The sequence below is a fragment of the Hyla sarda genome, chromosome 4, assembly GCF_029499605.1.
Source record: "Hyla sarda isolate aHylSar1 chromosome 4, aHylSar1.hap1, whole genome shotgun sequence".
Classification (NCBI taxonomy): domain Eukaryota; kingdom Metazoa; phylum Chordata; class Amphibia; order Anura; family Hylidae; genus Hyla; species Hyla sarda.
The window spans coordinates 414,405,529-414,425,866 of NC_079192.1; the positions used below are offsets into that span (position 1 = coordinate 414,405,529).

Genomic DNA, 20,338 nt, shown 5'->3' on the forward strand with positions numbered 1-20,338 from the left:
ACTGGTGTCGCCCCCTATAGCTCATGATGTTCCTTTATGTCTTACAGCACAATGTCCGCCCTCAGCCTAAGAACCCTGGAGTCTGCAGTCGCCGTGGAGAACGTGTATGTGAAGATGGAGTCCTGAGGCATCAATCCATAGAACTTGGAAATCAAACTTGTGTCTGTCAATTCGTTTTTTTTTAATTTTAATATTAATAAATGATGTACAGTATATTTGAATATAATCTAAAATACCTCTATATAACCAGTATATCTTTAAATAACTGCTTCACCTCCATAAAACCAATATATCTTCATATAACTGCTTCAGCTCCATGTAACTGATACATCTATATATATCTGCTACACCTCCATATAACCAGTATATCTACATATAACTGCTACACCTCCATATAACCAGTATATCTACATATAACTGCTACACCTCCATATAACCAGTATATCTTCATATCCTCATATAACTGTTACACCTCCATATAACTTATACATCTACATATATCTGCTACACCTCTATATAACCAGTATATCGTCATAACTGCTACACCTCCATATAACCACTAAACCTTCATATAACCACTGTACCCTCATATAACTGCTACACCTTCTTATAACATGTATATCCTCATATAACTGCTACCACTCCATATAATCGGGATATCTACATATCTTCCTATAACTGCTACACCTCCATGTAACCAGTATATCTACATATAACTGCTACACCTCCATATAACCAGTATAGTGTCATATAACTGCTACACCTCCATATAACCAGTATATCTACATATAACTGCTACACCTCCATATAACCAGTATAGTGTCATATAACTGCTACACCTCCATATAACCAGTATAGTGTCATATAACTGCTACACCTCCATATAACCAGTAAACCTTTATATATCTGCTACAACTCCATACAACTACTTCACCTTCATATAACAAGTATAACTTCAGATAATGACTTTACCTCCATATAACCAGAATACCTTCATACAACTACTTCACCTTCATATAACCGGTATAACCTCAGATAATGACTTTACCTCCATATAACTAGAATACCTTCATACAACTACTTCACCTTCATATAACCAGTATATCTTCATATAACTGCTACACCTCCATATAAGCAGTGTTCTCTCCCTGATGGGTATATGCTCACTCACTGGTTGGCCCCCAGTAGCAAAGTCGCAATGTTATCAGTACTTGCTGAGTTGAGCTCCAGTGCCCACTGCGGGGTGCAGGTCTTTTGGATAATCTTTAGCTTGGCAGCCACAAAGTCTTCAGACTCGGTCTAAAGCCCCGAAGATCATATGGGGCTCCTGTACAACTTCTCCCCACGGTCCATGTAGAATCTGTAGAGCTCCATAATCTTCTAGAAATGACTTTCAGGAGGCGAGATCTTTACTTCACAACAATTGATGAACCCCAAAAGTTCTCAGGCAGAAACTGAAGACACCGGCCTTCTCCAGAGGGTGGTCCATACGGGACAGATCCAGCCAGGCTTAGATTGACTACAGCATCCTCCCACATGGATGGAGACGCTGAGCTAGACTGACGAGGCTAAACTTGTTTAAAGGGGTACTCCGCCCCTAGACATCTTATCCCCTATCCAAAGGATAGATGTCAGATCGCGGGGGTCCCGCTGCTGGGGACCCCCAGGATCTCGGCTGCACCACCCACCTCAACGGCTTCCGGCAATGCTGGAGGCTTCAGATCTTGACCACGCGAGCGAAAGAGTGTGACGTCACGACTCCGCCCCCGTGTGACATCATGCCCCGCCCCTCAATGCAAGCCTATGGGAGGGGGCGTGACGGCCGTCACGCCCCCTCCCATAGGCTTGCATTGATGGGGCGGAGCGTGACATCACACGGGGGCGGAGCCGTGATGGCCCCCGTGATCGACAGTAATTAGACCCGGAGTGAACACGCTTCGGGGACTGATGTTAACGGGATGCGGCGTGCACGATCACAGGGGTCCCCAGCGGCGGGACCCCCGTGGTCAGGCATCTTATCCCCTATCCTTTGGATAGGGGATAAGATGTCTAAGCGCCGAAGTACCCCTTTAACTCTGTTAAAGGAGAAATAGGCTCCTCCTACTCTCTAGAATGTTCCCAACAAAAATCTATGAACCTCTATGAGATAATCTAGAACATACAGTATGGTGCCGATTACACCAGTACAATATGACATCTCCCCAGTAGATCCTACCCTGCCTTCTCTCTAGCTCCCAGTGATGCTGTCACATGACCGATACGTGTTTGCACAGCGTTCCCATCTATCGCACATTTATCCTTTGCCTGACTATATTTGGGAGACATTATTGTAACAAGAAGGAAGGCGTTTGATGCCCATTCGTATCTAGTACCATGTTCCATTCTGAGTACTGAGTGTGAACAGTTACATATCAGACTATCCCCCTGATGAACCGCGGCCTGAGTAGCTATGGAGAAACACGTTGGATACTATGATATCTGCTCATATTTTGGATGCCCAGTATTTATATCACTGACAACTTCTTGTTGAGTATATCAGGATAGAGGTGACCGTACGGACAACCCCCACCTATACACCCCGGGATCACCAGTTTCTGTATTGTCTATATTTACTCGGGGAATACTTTTAGCGATCAACTTTTCTTTGCAATATTTCTACAGGATATAATTATAATGTGTTGGGGACTGGTCACTATGATTCTATATCTATAATAGCCAATACAGTTACTGCTGCAACCATCAAGTAGTGATCATAATGATAACCAATAGACTGCTGCAACCATCAAGTAGTGATCATAATGATAACCAAGAGACTGCTGCAACCATCAAGTAGTGATCATAATGATAACCAATAGACTGCTGCAACCATCAAGTAGTGATCATAATGATAACCAATAGACTGTCTGCTGCAACCATCAAGTAGTGATCATAATGATAACCAATAGACTGCTGCAACCATCAAGTAGTGATCATAATAATAACCAATAGACTGCTGCAACCATCAAGTAGTGATCATAATGATAACCAATAGACTGCTGCAACCATCAAGTAGTGATCATAATGATAACCAATAGACTGCTGCAACCATCAAGTAGTGATCATAATGATAACCAATTGACTGTCTGCAACCATCAAGTAGTGATCATAATGATAACCAATAGACCACTGCAACTATGAAGTAGTGATCATAATGATAACCAATAGACTGCTGCAACCATCAAGTAGTGATCATAATGATAACCAATAGACTGTCTGCTGCAACCATCAAGTAGTGATCATAATGATAACCAATAGACTGCTGCTGCAACCATCAAGTAGTGATCATAATGATAACCAATAGACTGCTGCAATCATCAAGTAGTGATCATAATGATAACCAATAGACTGCTGCAACCATCAAGTAGTGATCATAATAATAACCAATAGACTGCTGCAACCATCAAGTAGTGATCATAATGATAACCAATAGACTGTCTGCTGCAACCATCAAGTAGTGATCACAATGATAACCAATAGACTGCTGCAACCATCAAGTAGTGATCATAATGATAACCAATAGACTGCTGCAACCATCAAGTAGTGATCATAATGATAACCAATAGACTGTCTGCAACCATCAAGTAGTGATCATAATGATAACCAATAGACTGACTGCTGCAACCATCAAGTAGTGATCATAATGATAACCAATAGACTGCTGCAACCATCAAGTAGTGATCATAATAATAACCAATAGACTGCTGCAACCATCAAGTAGTGATCATAATGATAACCAATAGACTGACTGCTGCAACCATCAAGTAGTGATCATAATGATAACCAATAGACTGACTGCTGCAACCATCAAGTAGTGATCATAATGATAACCAAAAGACTGCTGCAACCATCAAGTAGTGATCATAATAATAACCAATAGACTGATGCAACCATCAAGTAGTGATCATAATGATAACCAATAGACTGCTGCAACCATCAAGTAGTGATCATAATGATAACCAATAGACTGTCTGCTGCAACCATCAAGTAGTGATCATAATAATAACCAATAGACTGCTGCAACCATCAAGTAGTGATCATAATGATAACCAATAGACTGTCTGCTGCAACCATCAAGTAGTGATCATAATGATAACCAATAGACTGCTTCAACCATCAAGTAGTGATCTTAATGATAACCAATAGACTGTCTGCTGCAACCATCAAGTAGTGATCATAATGATAACCAATAGACTGCTTCAACCATCAAGTAGTGATCTTAATGATAACCAATAGACTGCTGCAACCATCAAGTAGTGATCATAATGATAACCAATAGACTGTCTGCTGCAACCATCAAGTAGTGATCATAATGATAACCAATAGACCACTGCAACTATCAAGTAGTGATCATAATGATAACCAATAGACTGCTGCAACCATCAAGTTGTGATCATAGTGATAACCAACACTGTGAGTTCTGCCAACCATTAAGAATAGTGTCCATAGTGATAACCAACATTGTGACTTCTGCAACCATCAAGCAGTGATCATGGTGATAACCAACACTGTGACTGCTGCCAACATCATAGTGATTACTAACACTGTGAGTGCTGCCAACCATCAAGTAGTAGTGACCATAATGTTTACTAAGACATGGACTACAGTAGGTCCGATGGGAGGGGGAGTTGTATTGCCGGCCATTGCGGGGTTTACCCTTTAGAAGCGTCATATCGATACATGTGACCCCACGCTTTATTCATGTATTCGTCTATTTTAGGTCACACATCCTGTGTCTGACGGTGTCTGGCGGTGTCTGACCATTCACCACAAGAGTCATATTTCCTGCATGTAAAGGGGCTGACTAGATGTCATTATAATGTCCAAGACCATGATCCACCAGGTTTTCCTCATCGTTGGACTGAGCTCCCTGCTTCACCCAGGTAGGAGGGTTTCACGTAGCCTCGTATCATTCCTGTGGTCCCTAATATTTATTTCCCAAAAATAATAAACACAGCGGTATAACTGGTGTCTCTACAGCTTTCTCAGGATCAGAGGAGGTGCAGTCCTTCTCAGGGATCGTGAAGATCCCCTGCAGATACAAGGTGCACACCTATCCATACGAAATGTGCTGGGGCCGGGGGCCGTGTCCTTCCCTCAGCTGTAAAGATGGAATCATCTGGACCGATGGCAGCAAAGTGACCTGGAGGAAATCTGACAAATACCGCCTGATGGGGGACATGAAAAAGGGGGACGTGACCCTCACCATCATTGGGGCCACAGTGGAGGATGCTGGAACCTACTGCTGCCGGGTGCAGATCCCAGGACTCTTCAACGACCAGAAGACTGAGATAGACGTGGACAAAAGTAATGTCCTGGGGGCAGTATTATAGTAGTTATATTCTTGTATATAGGAGCAGTATTATAGTAGTTATATTCTTGTGTATAGGAGCAGTATTATAGTAGTTATATTCTTGTATATAGGGGCAGTATTATAGTAGTTATATTCTTGTATATAGGAGCAGTATTATAGTAGTTATATTCTTGTATATAGGAGCAGTATTATAGTAGATATATTCTTGTATATAGGAGGCAGTATTATAGTAGTTATATTCTTGTATATAGGGGATAGCATTATAGTAGTTATATTCTTGTATATAGGAGACAGTATTATAGTAGTTATATTCTTGTATATAGGAGACAGTATTATAGTAGTTATATTCTTGTATATAGGAGCAGTATTATAGTAGTTATATTCTTGTATATAGGAGCAGTATTATAGTAGTTATATTCTTGTATATAGGAGCAGTATTATAGTAGTTATATTCTTGTATATAGGAGCAGTATTATAGTAGTTATATTCTTGTATATAGGAGCAGTATTATAGTAGATATATTCTTGTATATAGGAGGCAGTATTATAGTAGTTATATTCTTGTATATAGGGGATAGCATTATAGTAGTTATATTCTTGTATATAGGAGACAGTATTATAGTAGTTATATTCTTGTATATAGGAGACAGTATTATAGTAGTTATATTCTTGTATATAGGGGCAGTATTATAGTAGTTATATTCTTGTATATAGGAGGCGGAATTATAGTAGTTATTTTCTTGTATATAGGAGGCGGTATTATAGTAGTTATATTCTTGTATATAGGAGCAGTATTATAGTAGTTATCTTCTTGTATATAGGAGCAGTATTATAGTAGTTATATTCTTGTTTATAGGAGCAGTATTATAGTAGGTATATTCTTGTATATAGGAGACAGTATTATAGTAGTTATATTCTCGTATATAGGAGCAGTATTATAGTAGATATATTCTTGTATATAGGGGCAGTATTATAGTAGTTATATTCTTGTATATAGGAGACAGTATTATAGTAGTTATATTCTTGTATATAGGAGCAGTATTATAGTAGTTATTTTCTTGTATATAGGAGGCGGTATTATAGTGGTTATATTCTTGTATATAGGAGCAGTATTATAGTAGTTATATTCTTGTATATAGGAGTAGTATTATGGTAGTTATTTTCTTGTATATAGGAGCAGTATTATAGTAGTTATATTCTTGTATATAGGAGTAGTATTATAGTAGTTATATTCTTGTATATAGGAGCAGTATTATAGTAGTTATATTCTTGTATATAGGAGTAGTATTATAGTAGTTATATTCTTGTATATAGGAGGCAGTATTATAGGAGTTATATTCTTGTATATAGGAGGCAGTATTATAGTAGTTATATTCTTGTATATAGGAGACAGTATTATAGTAGTTATATTCTTGTATATAGGAGCAGTATTATAGTAGTTATATTCTTGTATATAGGAGCAGTATTATAGTAGTTATATTCTTGTTTATAGGAGCAGTATTATAGTAGTTATATTCTTGTATATAGGAGCAGTATTATAGTAGTTATATTCTTGTATATAGGAGCAGTATTATAGTAGTTATATTCTTGTATATAGGAGCAGTATTATAGTAGTTATATTCTTGTATATAGGAGCAGTATTATAGTAGGTATATTCTTGTATATAGGAGCAGTATTATAGTAGTTATATTCTTGTATATAGGAGACAGTATTATAGTAGTTATATTCTTGTATATAGGAGACAGTATTATAGTAGTTATATTCTTGTATATTGGGGCAGTATTATAGTAGTTATATTCTTGTATATAGGAGGCATTATAGTAGTTATATTCTTGTATATAGGAGCAGTATTATAGTAGTTATATTCTTGTATATAGGAGCAGTATTATAGTAGTTATTTTCTTGTATATAGGAGGCGGTATTATAGTAGTTATATTCTTGTATATAGGAGCAGTATTATAGTAGTTATCTTCTTGTATATAGGAGCAGTATTATAGTAGTTATATTCTTGTATATAGGAGCAGTATTATAGTATGTATATTCTTGTATATAGGAGACGGTATTATAGTAGTTATATTCTTGTATAAAGGGAGCAGTATTATAGTAGTTATATTCTTGTATACAGGAGACAGTATTATAGTAGTTATATTCTTGTATATAGGAGACAGTATTATAGTAGTTATATTCTTGTATATAGGGGCAGTATTATAGTAGTTATATTCTTGTATATAGGAGGCGGTATTATAGTAGTTATATTCTTGTTTATAGGAGGCGGTATTATAGTAGTTATATTCTTGTTTATAGGAGCAGTATTATAGTAGTTATATTCTTGTATATAGGAGCAGTATTATAGTAGTTATTTTCTTGTATATAGGAGTAGTATTATAGTAGTTATATTCTTGTATATAGGAGCAGTATTATAGTAGTTATATTCTTGTATATAGAAGTAGTATTATAGTAGTTATATTCTTGTATATAGGAGACAGTATTAAAGTAGTTATATTCTTGTATATAGGAGCAGTATTATAGTAGTTATATTCTTGTATATAGGAGCAGTATTATAGTAGTTATATTCTTGTTTATAGGAGCAGTATTATAGTAGTTATATTCTTGTATATAGGAGCAGTATTATAGTAGTTATATTCTTGTATATAGGAGCAGTATTATAGTAGTTATTTTCTTGTATATAGGAGGCGGTATTATAGTAGTTATATTCTTGTATATAGGAGCAGTATTATAGTAGTTATATTCTTGTTTATAGGAGCAGTATTATAGTAGGTATATTCTTGTATATAGGAGACAGTATTATAGTAGTTATATTCTCGTATATAGGAGCAGTATTATAGTAGATATATTCTTGTATATAGGGGCAGTATTATAGTAGTTATATTCTTGTATATAGGAGACAGTATTATAGTAGTTATATTCTTGTATATATGAGCAGTATTATAGTAGTTATTTTCTTGTATATAGGAGGCGGTATTATAGTGGTTATATTCTTGTATATAGGAGCAGTATTATAGTAGTTATATTCTTGTATATAGGAGTAGTATTATGGTAGTTATATTCTTGTATATAGGAGCAGTATTATAGTAGTTATATTCTTGTATATAGGAGTAGTATTATAGTAGTTATATTCTTGTATATAGTAGCAGTATTATAGTAGTTATATTCTTGTATATAGGAGTAGTATTATAGTAGTTATATTCTTGTATATAGGAGGCAGTATTATAGGAGTTATATTCTTGTATATAGGAGGCAGTATTATAGTAGTTATATTCTTGTATATAGGAGACAGTATTATAGTAGTTATATTCTTGTATATAGGAGCAGTATTATAGTAGTTATATTCTTGTATATAGGAGCAGTATTATAGTAGTTATATTCTTGTTTATAGGAGCAGTATTATAGTAGTTATATTCTTGTATATAGGAGCAGTATTATAGTAGTTATATTCTTGTATATAGGAGCAGTATTATAGTAGTTATATTCTTGTATATAGGAGCAGTATTATAGTAGTTATATTCTTGTATATAGGAGCAGTATTATAGTAGGTATATTCTTGTATATAGGAGCAGTATTATAGTAGTTATATTCTTGTATATAGGAGACAGTATTATAGTAGTTATATTCTTGTATATAGGAGACAGTATTATAGTAGTTATATTCTTGTATATAGGGGCAGTATTATAGTAGTTATATTCTTGTATATAGGAGGCGGTATTATAGTAGTTATATTCTTGTATATAGGAGCAGTATTATAGTAGTTATATTCTTGTATATAGGAGCAGTATTATAGTAGTTATTTTCTTGTATATAGGAGGCAGTATTATAGTAGTTATCTTCTTGTATATAGGAGCAGTATTATAGTAGTTATATTCTTGTATATAGGAGCAGTATTATAGTATGTATATTCTTGTATATAGGAGACGGTATTATAGTAGTTATATTCTTGTATATAGGGAGCAGTATTATAGTAGTTATATTCTTGTATACAGGAGACAGTATTATAGTAGTTATATTCTTGTATATAGGAGACAGTATTATAGTAGTTATATTCTTGTATATAGGGGCAGTATTATAGTAGTTATATTCTTGTATATAGGAGGCGGTATTATAGTAGTTATATTCTTGTTTATAGGAGCAGTATTATAGTAGTTATATTCTTGTATATAGGAGCAGTATTATAGTAGTTATTTTCTTGTATATAGGAGTCGGTATTATAGTGGTTATATTCTTGTATATAGGAGCAGTATTATAGTAGTTATATTCTTGTATATAGGAGTAGTATTATAGTAGTTATATTCTTGTATATAGGAGCAGTATTATAGTAGTTATATTCTTGTATATAGGAGTAGTATTATAGTAGTTATATTCTTGTATATAGGAGCAGTATTATAGTAGTTATATTCTTGTATATAGGAGTAGTATTATAGTAGTTATATTCTTGTATATAGGAGGCAGTATTATAGGAGTTATATTCTTGTATATAGGAGGCAGTATTATAGTAGTTATATTCTTGTATATAGGAGACAGTATTATAGTAGTTATATTCTTGTATATAGGAGCAGTATTATAGTAGTTATATTCTTGTTTATAGGAGCAGTATTATAGTAGTTATATTCTTGTATATAGGAGCAGTATTATAGCAGTTATATTCTTGTATATAGGAGCAGTATTATAGTAGTTATATTCTTGTATATAGGGGCAGTATTATAGTAGTTATATTCTTGTATATAGGAGGCGGTATTATAGTAGTTATATTCTTGTATATAGGAGCAGTATTATAGTAGTTATATTCTTGTATATAGGAGTAGTATTATAGTAGTTATATTCTTGTATATAGGAGGCAGTATTATAGGAGTTATATTCTTGTATTTAGGAGGCAGTATTATAGTAGTTATATTCTTGTATATAGGAGACAGTATTATAGTAGTTATATTCTTGTATATAGGAGCAGTATTATAGTAGTTATATTCTTGTATATAGGAGCAGTATTATAGTAGTTATATTCTTGTTTATAGGAGCAGTATTATAGTAGTTATATTCTTGTATATAGGAGCAGTATTATAGTAGTTATATTCTTGTATATAGGAGCAGTATTATAGTAGTTATATTCTTGTATATAGGAGCAGTATTATAGTAGTTATATTCTTGTATATAGGAGCAGTATTATAGTAGTTATATTCTTGTATATAGGAGCAGTATTATAGTAGTTATATTCTTGTATATAGGAGACAGTATTATAGTAGTTATATTCTTGTATATAGGAGACAGTATTATAGTAGTTATATTCTTGTATATAGGGGCAGTATTATAGTAGTTATATACTTGTATATAGGAGGCGGTATTATAGTAGTTATATTCTTGTATATAGGAGCAGTATTATAGTAGTTATATTCTTGTATATAGGAGCAGTATTATAGTAGTTATTTTCTTGTATATAGGAGGCAGTATTATAGTAGTTATCTTCTTGCATATAGGAGCAGTATTATAGTAGTTATATTCTTGTATATAGGAGCAGTATTATAGTATGTATATTCTTGTATATAGGAGACGGTATTATAGTAGTTATATTCTTGTATATAGGGAGCAGTATTATAGTAGTTATATTCTTGTATACAGGAGACAGTATTATAGTAGTTATATTCTTGTATATAGGAGAAGTATTATAGTAGTTATATTCTTGTATATAGGAGCAGTATTATAGTAGTTATATTCTTGTATATAGGAGACAGTATTATAGTAGTTATATTCTTGTATATAGGAGCAGTATTATAGTAGTTATATTCTTGTATATAGGAGCAGTATTATAGTAGTTATATTCTTGTATATAGGAGCAGTATTATAGTAGTTATATTCTTGTATATAGGAGACAGTATTATAGTAGTTATATTCTTGTATATAGGGGCAGTATTATAGTAGTTATATTCTTGTATATAGGAGGCGGTATTATAGTAGTTATATTCTTGTTTATAGGAGCAGTATTATAGTAGTTATATTCTTGTATATAGGAGCAGTATTATAGTAGTTATTTTCTTGTATATAGGAGTAGTATTATAGTAGTTATATTCTTGTATATAGGAGCAGTATTATAGTAGTTATATTCTTGTATATAGGAGTAGTATTATAGTAGTTATATTCTTGTATATAGGAGCAGTATTATAGTAGTTATATTCTTGTATATAGGAGTAGTATTATAGTAGTTATATTCTTGTATATAGGAGGCAGTATTATAGGAGTTATATTCTTGTATATAGGAGTCGGTATTATAGTGGTTATATTCTTGTATATAGGAGCAGTATTATAGTAGTTATATTCTTGTATATAGGAGTAGTATTATAGTAGTTATATTCTTGTATATAGGAGCAGTATTATAGTAGTTATATTCTTGTATATAGGAGTAGTATTATAGTAGTTATATTCTTGTATATAGGAGCAGTATTATAGTAGTTATATTCTTGTATATAGGAGTAGTATTATAGTAGTTATATTCTTGTATATAGGAGGCAATTTTTATTAGTAAAAAAAAAACAGAAATATTACAGTACATTCGACCACAAAAACTAAATGAAAACAATAATCACGTATTATATATCATACACTTGCATTAAAGAGAAAATAAATAAATAACAACACAAAAACATCATGAAGGTGAATATTATTCTATATGTACATTCCTCCATAATGAACGATTTTTCCCATCCTTCCTGACCTCCAAACATTTGATCCACCTCAGTTCTGACATGATCAGGTCCACTGCTCTCCTATCATGGAAGGGTTCACTGTACATGGACACGCGGGTTCTGGTGTGCCAGTGATAGTATTTTATGACGGTGATGATCAGATATAACGTCTCCCGGTCAATGTCCCTCACACTAGATGTTACACCATATATAATTTCAGGGTATTTTAGGGTCTGTAATCTCAGGATCTTCAGCTTCCTGGATATCGCCTGCCATATGTGTCGCCCTCCCCAACACTCCAATATAAAATGTGTCATGGTCTCCTCCTCCTGACACCCCAAGGGACACTTGCGATCTGACAGACTCAGATATCTTAAATTCCCCCTGACAAATAGTTTGCCGTGTAAGGACAGCCAGGCGATGTCATGAAATTTTTTCGGGAGCCTAACACTATTCAGGAGTCTCAGACTGTCCTGTAAGATGGCGGATGTACAGTCCTTCAGAGCTGGCTGTAAATAGAAGAACGTCCTACACACCATGACATACAGGTCCTTACGGGTCTTACACTCTATATAGGACTTCTCAATGCGCCATCTCTTCAGACATCTGAGCCCGTATTCCAGGTACGGGGGGAGGTAGTCACGCGTCCATCTCCCCCTCTTGAGACTGCCGCCTCGCACCCAAGACTCTGCAAAAGGCAATATCCAGTCCCTGATACTATTCGCCCACAGGGAGCTGTTGTTTGAGTCCATGCAACCAAAATTAACTTTTAGAAACATGGAGTCAAAGAACACCCTTGGATTCAGCATATCCAACCCACCCTCTCTCCTCTGTAGGTAGGTGATCCCTCTTTTTATTGGGTTCAACCTGTTCCCCCAAAACATCTGGAAGAACAGGCTAAAGAGCCGAGCGGAGAAACATTCTGGCAAAGGAAAAACGACAGAGACATACAAGAAGACGGGGACCAGGTAAGTCTTCAACATTGTAACCCTTTCTCTATAGGTCAGCCTCCAGTTCTTCCATCGCTGAACCTTTGCATTTCCGGCTTCCAACTTCTCTTCCCAATTTAGTTTGGCGTTATCGTCCCTCCCAAATTTGACCCCTAGGATTTTAATATAGGAGGAGGCTCTCACAAATTGGGGCAGATCAAAGTCTGGATCAGTATCTGAGATCCAGAGAGCTTGACTCTTCTCAAAGTTGACCAGAGACCCTGAGGCCTCCGAGTAACTTCTGATGGCCATAGACAACATCTCCACCTCACGAGGCTCAGATATCACTACAGTCACATCATCCGCATAGGCAACAACACTCAGGGGCAGGGAGTGGGGGACCGGCACCCCCTGAAAACCACACTCCTGCAGTGACCTCAGAAACGGATCTAAGGCAAATACATACAGCAGCGGACTCAGTGGGCAACCTTGTCTCACCCCCGCCTCAACCCTGAAGGTGTCACCCTGCCAACCATTGATCAGAGGAAAGCTCTCGGCCTCACAATACAAAGTCTTCAGCCAATCGATGAATTGTCCCGGAATACCGTACTTTGACAAAGTGGCCCATAGATACTCGTGATCTACTCTGTCAAAGGCTTTAGCCTGGTCAAGACTGACAACATATCTCCCACACCTCAGGGCTTTACATCTCTCAAACATCTCCCTTATGGAGATCACTGCCCCAGAGATGTTCCGCCCTTTTACTGTGCCATACTGACAGCCTGCCAACAGTGCCGGGGACAGACAAACTAACCTAGAAAACAGGATTTTTGCCAGAATCTTCCTGTCGACATTCAAGAGGGCAATTGGCCTCCAGTTCTTGATGTCACTCGGCTCTTTACCTTTAGACAGCAGAATCAGCGAGGACACTCTCATGGATGGAGGCATCAGGTGACTTTCTAGACAATTTGTGTAAACATCCACGAGGATTGGGGCCAAGAGGTCTCTGAATGTCTTATAGAATTCTGCTGTTATCCCATCCGGACCTGGTGCCTTCTTCAGATCAGTGGCGTTGCTAGGGTTGGTGTCACCCGGTGCGGTAGAAAATGGTGTCACCCCCATACCTCCCCCCTCCCCCCAGTAAGTTTTTAGCCTGTTGTGACAGACACCACTGTTGTAGCGCATTGTGAGAAATTCCAGTATAATAATCAGATATACCAGTTGCCACAGAATGGGAAAGTGTTAAAGAAGTTTTCACCATTTAAATATACAGCTCCCAGAATTACTTAAAGGGGTACTCCACTGGAAAACATTTACTTTTATATCAACTGGTGCCAGAAAGTTAAACAGATTTTTAAATTACTTCTATTTAAAATCTTAATACTTACAGTACTTATAAGCTGGTGTATGCTCCACAGGAAGTTGCGTAGTTCTTTCCAATCTGACCACAGTGCTATTTGCTGACACCTCTGTCCATGTCAGGAACTGTCCAGAGCAGGATAGGTTTGCTATGGGGATTTGCTCCTACTATGGACAGTTCTTGACATGGACAGAGGTGTCAGCACAGAGCACTGTGGTCAGACAGAAAAGAAATTAAAAAAGAAAATAACTTCCTGTGAATCGCTTATACAGCAGCTAATAAGTACTGGAAGGATTAAGATTTTTAAATAGAAGTAATTTACAAATCTGTTTAACTTTGTAGCACCAGTTGATTAAAAAAAATGTTTTCCAGTAGAGTACCCCTTTATGCAGTGGTGAGGTTATGTTGGGAGTTGTGGTTTCACTGACCATAACTGTAGAACTGACAAGCGACTACAGCTCTGATAGGACACAGAGAGGAGAATACACAATGATATCAGTGACGTCTTCTCTATAGTCTTCCCTTATCTAATTCAGATGGTACATACCGCCTGGTCCAGCTAAAACTTCTGTCTGTAGAATGTGACGCCCAGACGTCTCCTCACTATGTCAGCGCATTCTCATCCTCTATATGAAAACAATTATTATTATAAACCTGCCAGACACTGTATCCTCTGAATATAATACTATTATACACTATACTCTGATTATAAACCTTCCATACACCATACCCACTGAATATAATACCACACACTGTACATTCTGAATATAATACCAACACATACTGTACACTCTGAATATAAATCTGCCACATACTGTACCCCTGAATATAATACTATCACATACTGTACCCTCTGAATATAATACTACCATATACTGTACCCTCTGAATATAAATCTGCCACATACTGTACCCCTGAATATAATACTATCACATACTGTACCCCTGAATATAATACTATCACATACTGTACCCCTGAATATAATACTATCACATACTGTACCCTCTGAATATATTACTACCACCCACTGCGCCCTCTGAATATAATACTTAGAGATGAGCAAACTACAGTAAATTCAACTCGTCACAAACTTCTTGGCTCGGCAGTTGATGTCTTTTCCTGCATAAATTAGTTCAGCTTTCAGGTGCTCCTGTGGGCTGGAAAAGGTGGATACAGTCCTAGGAGAATCTTTCCTATGAATGTATCCACCTTTTCCAGCCCACCGGAGCACCTGAAGGCTGAACTAATTTACGCAGGATAAGTCATCAACTGCTGAGCCGACAAGTTCGTGACGAATCGAATTTACTGTAAGTTCGCTCATCTCTAATAATACTACCACAAACTGCGCCCTCTGAATATAATACTACCACCCACTGTGCCCTCTGAATATAACACTACCACAAACTGCGCCCTCTGAATATAACGTTGCCATACAGTGCACCTGTTACGCCTAGCGCTCCGGGTCCCCGCTCCTCCCCGGAGCGCTCACGGCGTCTCTCTCCCCGCAGCGCCCCGGTCAGTCCCGCTGACCGGGAGCGCTGCACTGTCATGGCCGTCGGGGATGCGATTCGCACAGCGGGACGCGCCCGCTCGCGAATCGCATCCCAGGTCACTTACCCGTCCCGGTCCCCTGCTGTCATGTGCTGGCGCGCGCGGCTCCGCTCTCTAGGGCGCGCGCGCGCCAGCTCTCTGAGACTTAAAGGGCCAGTGCACCAATGATTGGTGCCTGGCCCAATTAGCTTAATTGGCTTCCACCTGCTCCCAGACTATATCTGATCACTGCCCCTGCACTCCCCTGCCGGATCTTGTTGCCTTAGTGCCTAGAGAAAGCGTTTACTGTGTTTGTCCATACTGTGTACTTGACCTCCTGCTATTGCCATATTGACTACGATACTTGCTGCCTGCCCTGACCTTCTGCTACGTCCGACCTTGCTCTTGTCTACTCCCTTGTACCGCGCCTATCTTCAGCAGTCAGAGAGGTTGAGCCGTTGCTAGTGGATACGACCTGGTTGCTACCGCCGCTGCAAGACCATCCCGCTTTGCGGCGGGCTCTGGTGAAAACCAGTAGCAGCTTAGAACCGGTCCACTAGCACGGTCCACGCCTATCCCTCTCTGGCACAGAGGATCCACCTCCAGCCTGCCGAATCGTGACAGTAGATCAGGCCATGGATCCCGCTGAGGTTCCCCTGCCAGCTATCTCTGACCTCACCACGGTGGTCGCCCAGCAATCCCGACAGATCGCCCATCTAACTCACCAGCTGTCGGAAGTGTCCACCATGGTGCAGCAACTTCAGTCGCAACTTCTGCTTCTGCTACAGCAGCAACCATCTCCTCCGCCAGCTCCTGCACCTCCTCCGCAGCGAGTGGCCGCTCCTAGCCTCCGCTTGTCCCTGCCGGACAAATTTGATGAGGACTCTAGACTCTGCCGTGGATTTTTGTCTCAATGTTCCCTGCATATGGAGATGTTGTCGGACTTGTTTCCTACAGAACGGTCTAAGGTGGCGTTCGTAGTGAGCCTTCTTTCTGGAAAGGCCTTGTCTTGGGCCACACCGCTCTGGGACCGCAATGATCCTGCCACAGCCACAGTCCAGTCCTTCTTCGCTGAGGTCCGTAGTGTCTTCGAGGAGCCTGCCCGAGCTTCTTCTGCCGAGACTGCCCTGCTGAACTTGGCCCAGGGTAATTCTTCAGTGGGCGAGTACGCCATCCAATTTCGTACTCTTGCTTCCGAATTATCATGGAATAACGAGGCTCTCTGCGCGACCTTTAAAAAAGGCCTATCCAGTCGCATCAAGGATGTGCTGGCCGCACGAGAGATTCCTGCCAACCTGCAAGAACTTATCCATTTGGCCACCCGCATTGACATGCGTTTTTCTGAGAGACATCAAGAGCTCCGCCAGGAAAAAGACTTAGATCTCTGGGCACCTCTCCCACAGTCTCCGTTGCAATCTACGCCTGGGCCTCCCGCCGAGGAGGCCATGCAAGTGGATCGGTCTCGCCTGACCCAGGAAGAGAGGAATCGCCGTAGGGAAGAAAATCTTTGTCTGTACTGTGCCAGTACCGAACATTTCTTGGTGGATTGCCCTATTCGTCCTCCACGTCTGGGAAATGCACGCTCGCACCCAGCTCTCGTGGGTGTGGCGTCTCTTGATTCAAAGTCGGCTTCTCCACGTCTCACGGTGCCCGTGCGGATTTCTCCTTCAGCCAACTCCTCCCTCTCAGCCGTGGCCTGCTTGGACTCTGGTTCCTCTGGGAATTTTATTCTGGATTCCTTGGTGAATAAATTCCGCATCCCAGTGACCCGTCTCGTCAAGCCGCTCTACATTTCCGCGGTCAACGGAGTCAGGTTGGATTGCACCGTGCGTTACCGCACAGAACCCCTCCTGATGTGTATAGGACCCCATCATGAAGTCATTGAGTTCTTCGTCCTTCCCAACTGTACCTCTGAGGTCCTCCTCGGTCTGCCATGGCTCCGGCTTCATTCTCCCACCCTTGATTGGACCACCGGGGAGATCAAGAACTGGGACTCTGCCTGCCATAGGAAGTGCCTCTCCCCCCCTCCCAGTCCCGTCAGGCAAGCCTCAGTGCCTCCTCATGGCCCCCGTCCTGGTGTCACACTGCCCCGTCCCAGGCTTCGCCCTCTGCCCTCCCTCCCCATTCCCACTCCTGCTGTACTGCCTGCCGTTGAGGAAACCCTCCATTCTTTCCCGGTGTCCTCATCCCAGGGGAGGCAGTTACCGGACAAAGAAAAGGGGAGACCTAAGGGGGGGGGTACTGTTACGCCTAGCGCTCCGGGTCCCCGCTCCTCCCTGGAGCGCTCACGGCGTCTCTCTCCCCGCAGCGCCCCGGTCAGTCCCGCTGACCGGGAGCGCTGCACTGTCATGGCCGTCGGGGATGCGATTCGCACAGCGGGACGCGCCCGCTCGCGAATCGCATCCCAGGTCACTTACCCGTCCCGGTCCCCTGCTGTCATGTGCTGGCGCGCGCGGCTCCGCTCTCTAGGGCGCGCGCGCGCCAGCTCTCTGAGACTTAAAGGGCCAGTGCACCAATGATTGGTGCCTGGCCCAATTAGCTTAATTGGCTTCCACCTGCTCCCAGACTATATCTGTTCACTGCCCCTGCACTCCCCTGCCGGATCTTGTTGCCTTAGTGCCTAGAGAAAGCGTTTACTGTGTTTGTCCATACTGTGTACTTGACCTCCTGCTATTGCCATATTGACTACGATTCTTGCTGCCTGCCCTGACCTTCTGCTACGTCCGACCTTGCTCTTGTCTACTCCCTTGTACCGCGCCTATCTTCAGCAGTCAGAGAGGTTGAGCCGTTGCTAGTGGATACGACCTGGTTGCTACCGCCGCTGCAAGACCATCCCGCTTTGCGGCGGGCTCTGGTGAAAACCAGTAGCAGCTTAGAACCGGTCCACTAGCACGGTCCACGCCTATCCCTCTCTGGCACAGAGGATCCACCTCCAGCCTGCCGAATCGTGACAGCACCCTCTGAATATAATACCACAACCGCAGTAACACCCCTCAACATCCGTTAGCTGATGCTATTACCACGGGAGGGGGGTATTGGTGGTGTTGCTAGTGGATGATCGGGGTGCTACTACTGGGGGGGGGGGGTGTTGCTGAAGGATGAGGGTGCTACTGGCCATCCCCCCTGGCAGTATCACCCCCATCATCCATCGGCAGGATCATCCTCCTGGCAGGAGCACCGCCATCATCCACCATCAGGATCTGCTGCTGTGGGGGGGGGGGGGGGTAGTTGCTGGCGGATGATGAGGGTGCTACTGCCAGGGGGGGGAGCATTAGGTAGGCAGCAGTTCCCCCACATTAGGTAGGTAGCAGTTTCCCCACATTAGGTAGCATCTTTTCCCCACATTAGGCAGCATAGATTCCCCACATTTGGTACCAGTTTCCCCACATTAGGTAGGTACCAGTTACCCCACATTAGGTAGCAATTTCCCCATATTAGGTAGCACAGATTCCCCACATTAGGTAGCAGTTTCCCCACATTCGGTAGCACAGATTCCCCACATTAGCTAGCACAGACTCCCCACATTAGGTAGCATAGACTCCGCACATTAGGTATCATAGACTCCGCACATTAGGTAGCATATACTCTGCACATTAGGTAGCATATACTCCGCACATTAGGTAGCATAGACTCCGCACATTAGGTAGCATATACTCCGCACATTAGGTAGCATAGACTCCCCACATTAGGTAGCATAGACTCCCCACATTAGGCCGCAGGTTCCCTTGCAGGTTCCCCACAATGCGTCAAAGTCTCCCCTCTCACACACACACACATGCACACACACAAAAAAAAACACATACAACACAGAGAGACACACACACAAACACACACAGTCAGAGAGACACACACTCACAGACAGACACACAGAGTCACACAGTCACACACACACAGAGTCACTCACAGAGTCACACACACACACACAGAGTCACACAAACACACAGAGTCACACAAACACACAGTCACAAACAGAGTCACACAAATACAGAGTCACACACACACTCAGAGAGTCACACAAACACACACAGTCACACACACACACACACAGTCACACACACAGAGTCACACACAAACATAGATAGAGACACACACACACACACACACTCACCCATCCAGCGCAGCGATCCTTCTCACCGGGCGCAATGCGAAGTGACGTAACTGACGTCCCCCTGCGCGGCCATGCGGTGTGACGTCAGGCCGGCGCAGACGTGGGAGCGGAGGCCAGGCACAGTACTGGTGAAGGTGAGGGGGGGCGTGATGACGGACGGGCGCACTGAAAGGGGGGGGGGGTGCTAACGGACGGGCGCACCGCACACACAGCACAGGGGGGGGTGCTGACGGATGGGAGGCCGGTCGGGCACATAGGGGGGGTGTCAGTGTAGCTGGGGAGGGGGTGTGGGTGCTGCGGAGCGTCTTGGTGTCACCCCATTAGGTTGGTGTCACCCGGTGCGGGCCGCACCCCCCGCACCCGGGTTGCAACGCCA

General features: G+C 40.9%; 2 protein-coding genes across 3 annotated transcripts in view; both read left to right on the plus strand.

The window, feature by feature from the left end:
- LOC130267695 (hepatitis A virus cellular receptor 1 homolog) overlaps positions 1 to 213 on the plus strand; it is a 40,668-nt gene extending 40,455 nt beyond the window's left edge. Inside the window, exon 7 of the mRNA XM_056517779.1 lies at positions 48 to 213. Coding sequence (XP_056373754.1) covers positions 48 to 126 — 79 coding nt within the window. The 3' untranslated portion in view covers positions 127 to 213. The remainder of the gene's footprint in view (positions 1 to 47) is intronic.
- A 4,549-nt stretch (positions 214 to 4,762) lies between these two features.
- LOC130267693 (hepatitis A virus cellular receptor 1 homolog) overlaps positions 4,763 to 20,338 on the plus strand; it is a 37,108-nt gene continuing 21,532 nt past the window's right edge. For both annotated transcript variants that reach the window (XM_056517775.1, XM_056517777.1), the window contains exons 1-2: positions 4,763 to 4,919; positions 5,017 to 5,343. In XM_056517775.1, coding sequence (XP_056373750.1) covers positions 4,856 to 4,919; positions 5,017 to 5,343 — 391 coding nt within the window. In that variant the 5' untranslated portion in view covers positions 4,763 to 4,855. The remainder of the gene's footprint in view (positions 4,920 to 5,016; positions 5,344 to 20,338) is intronic.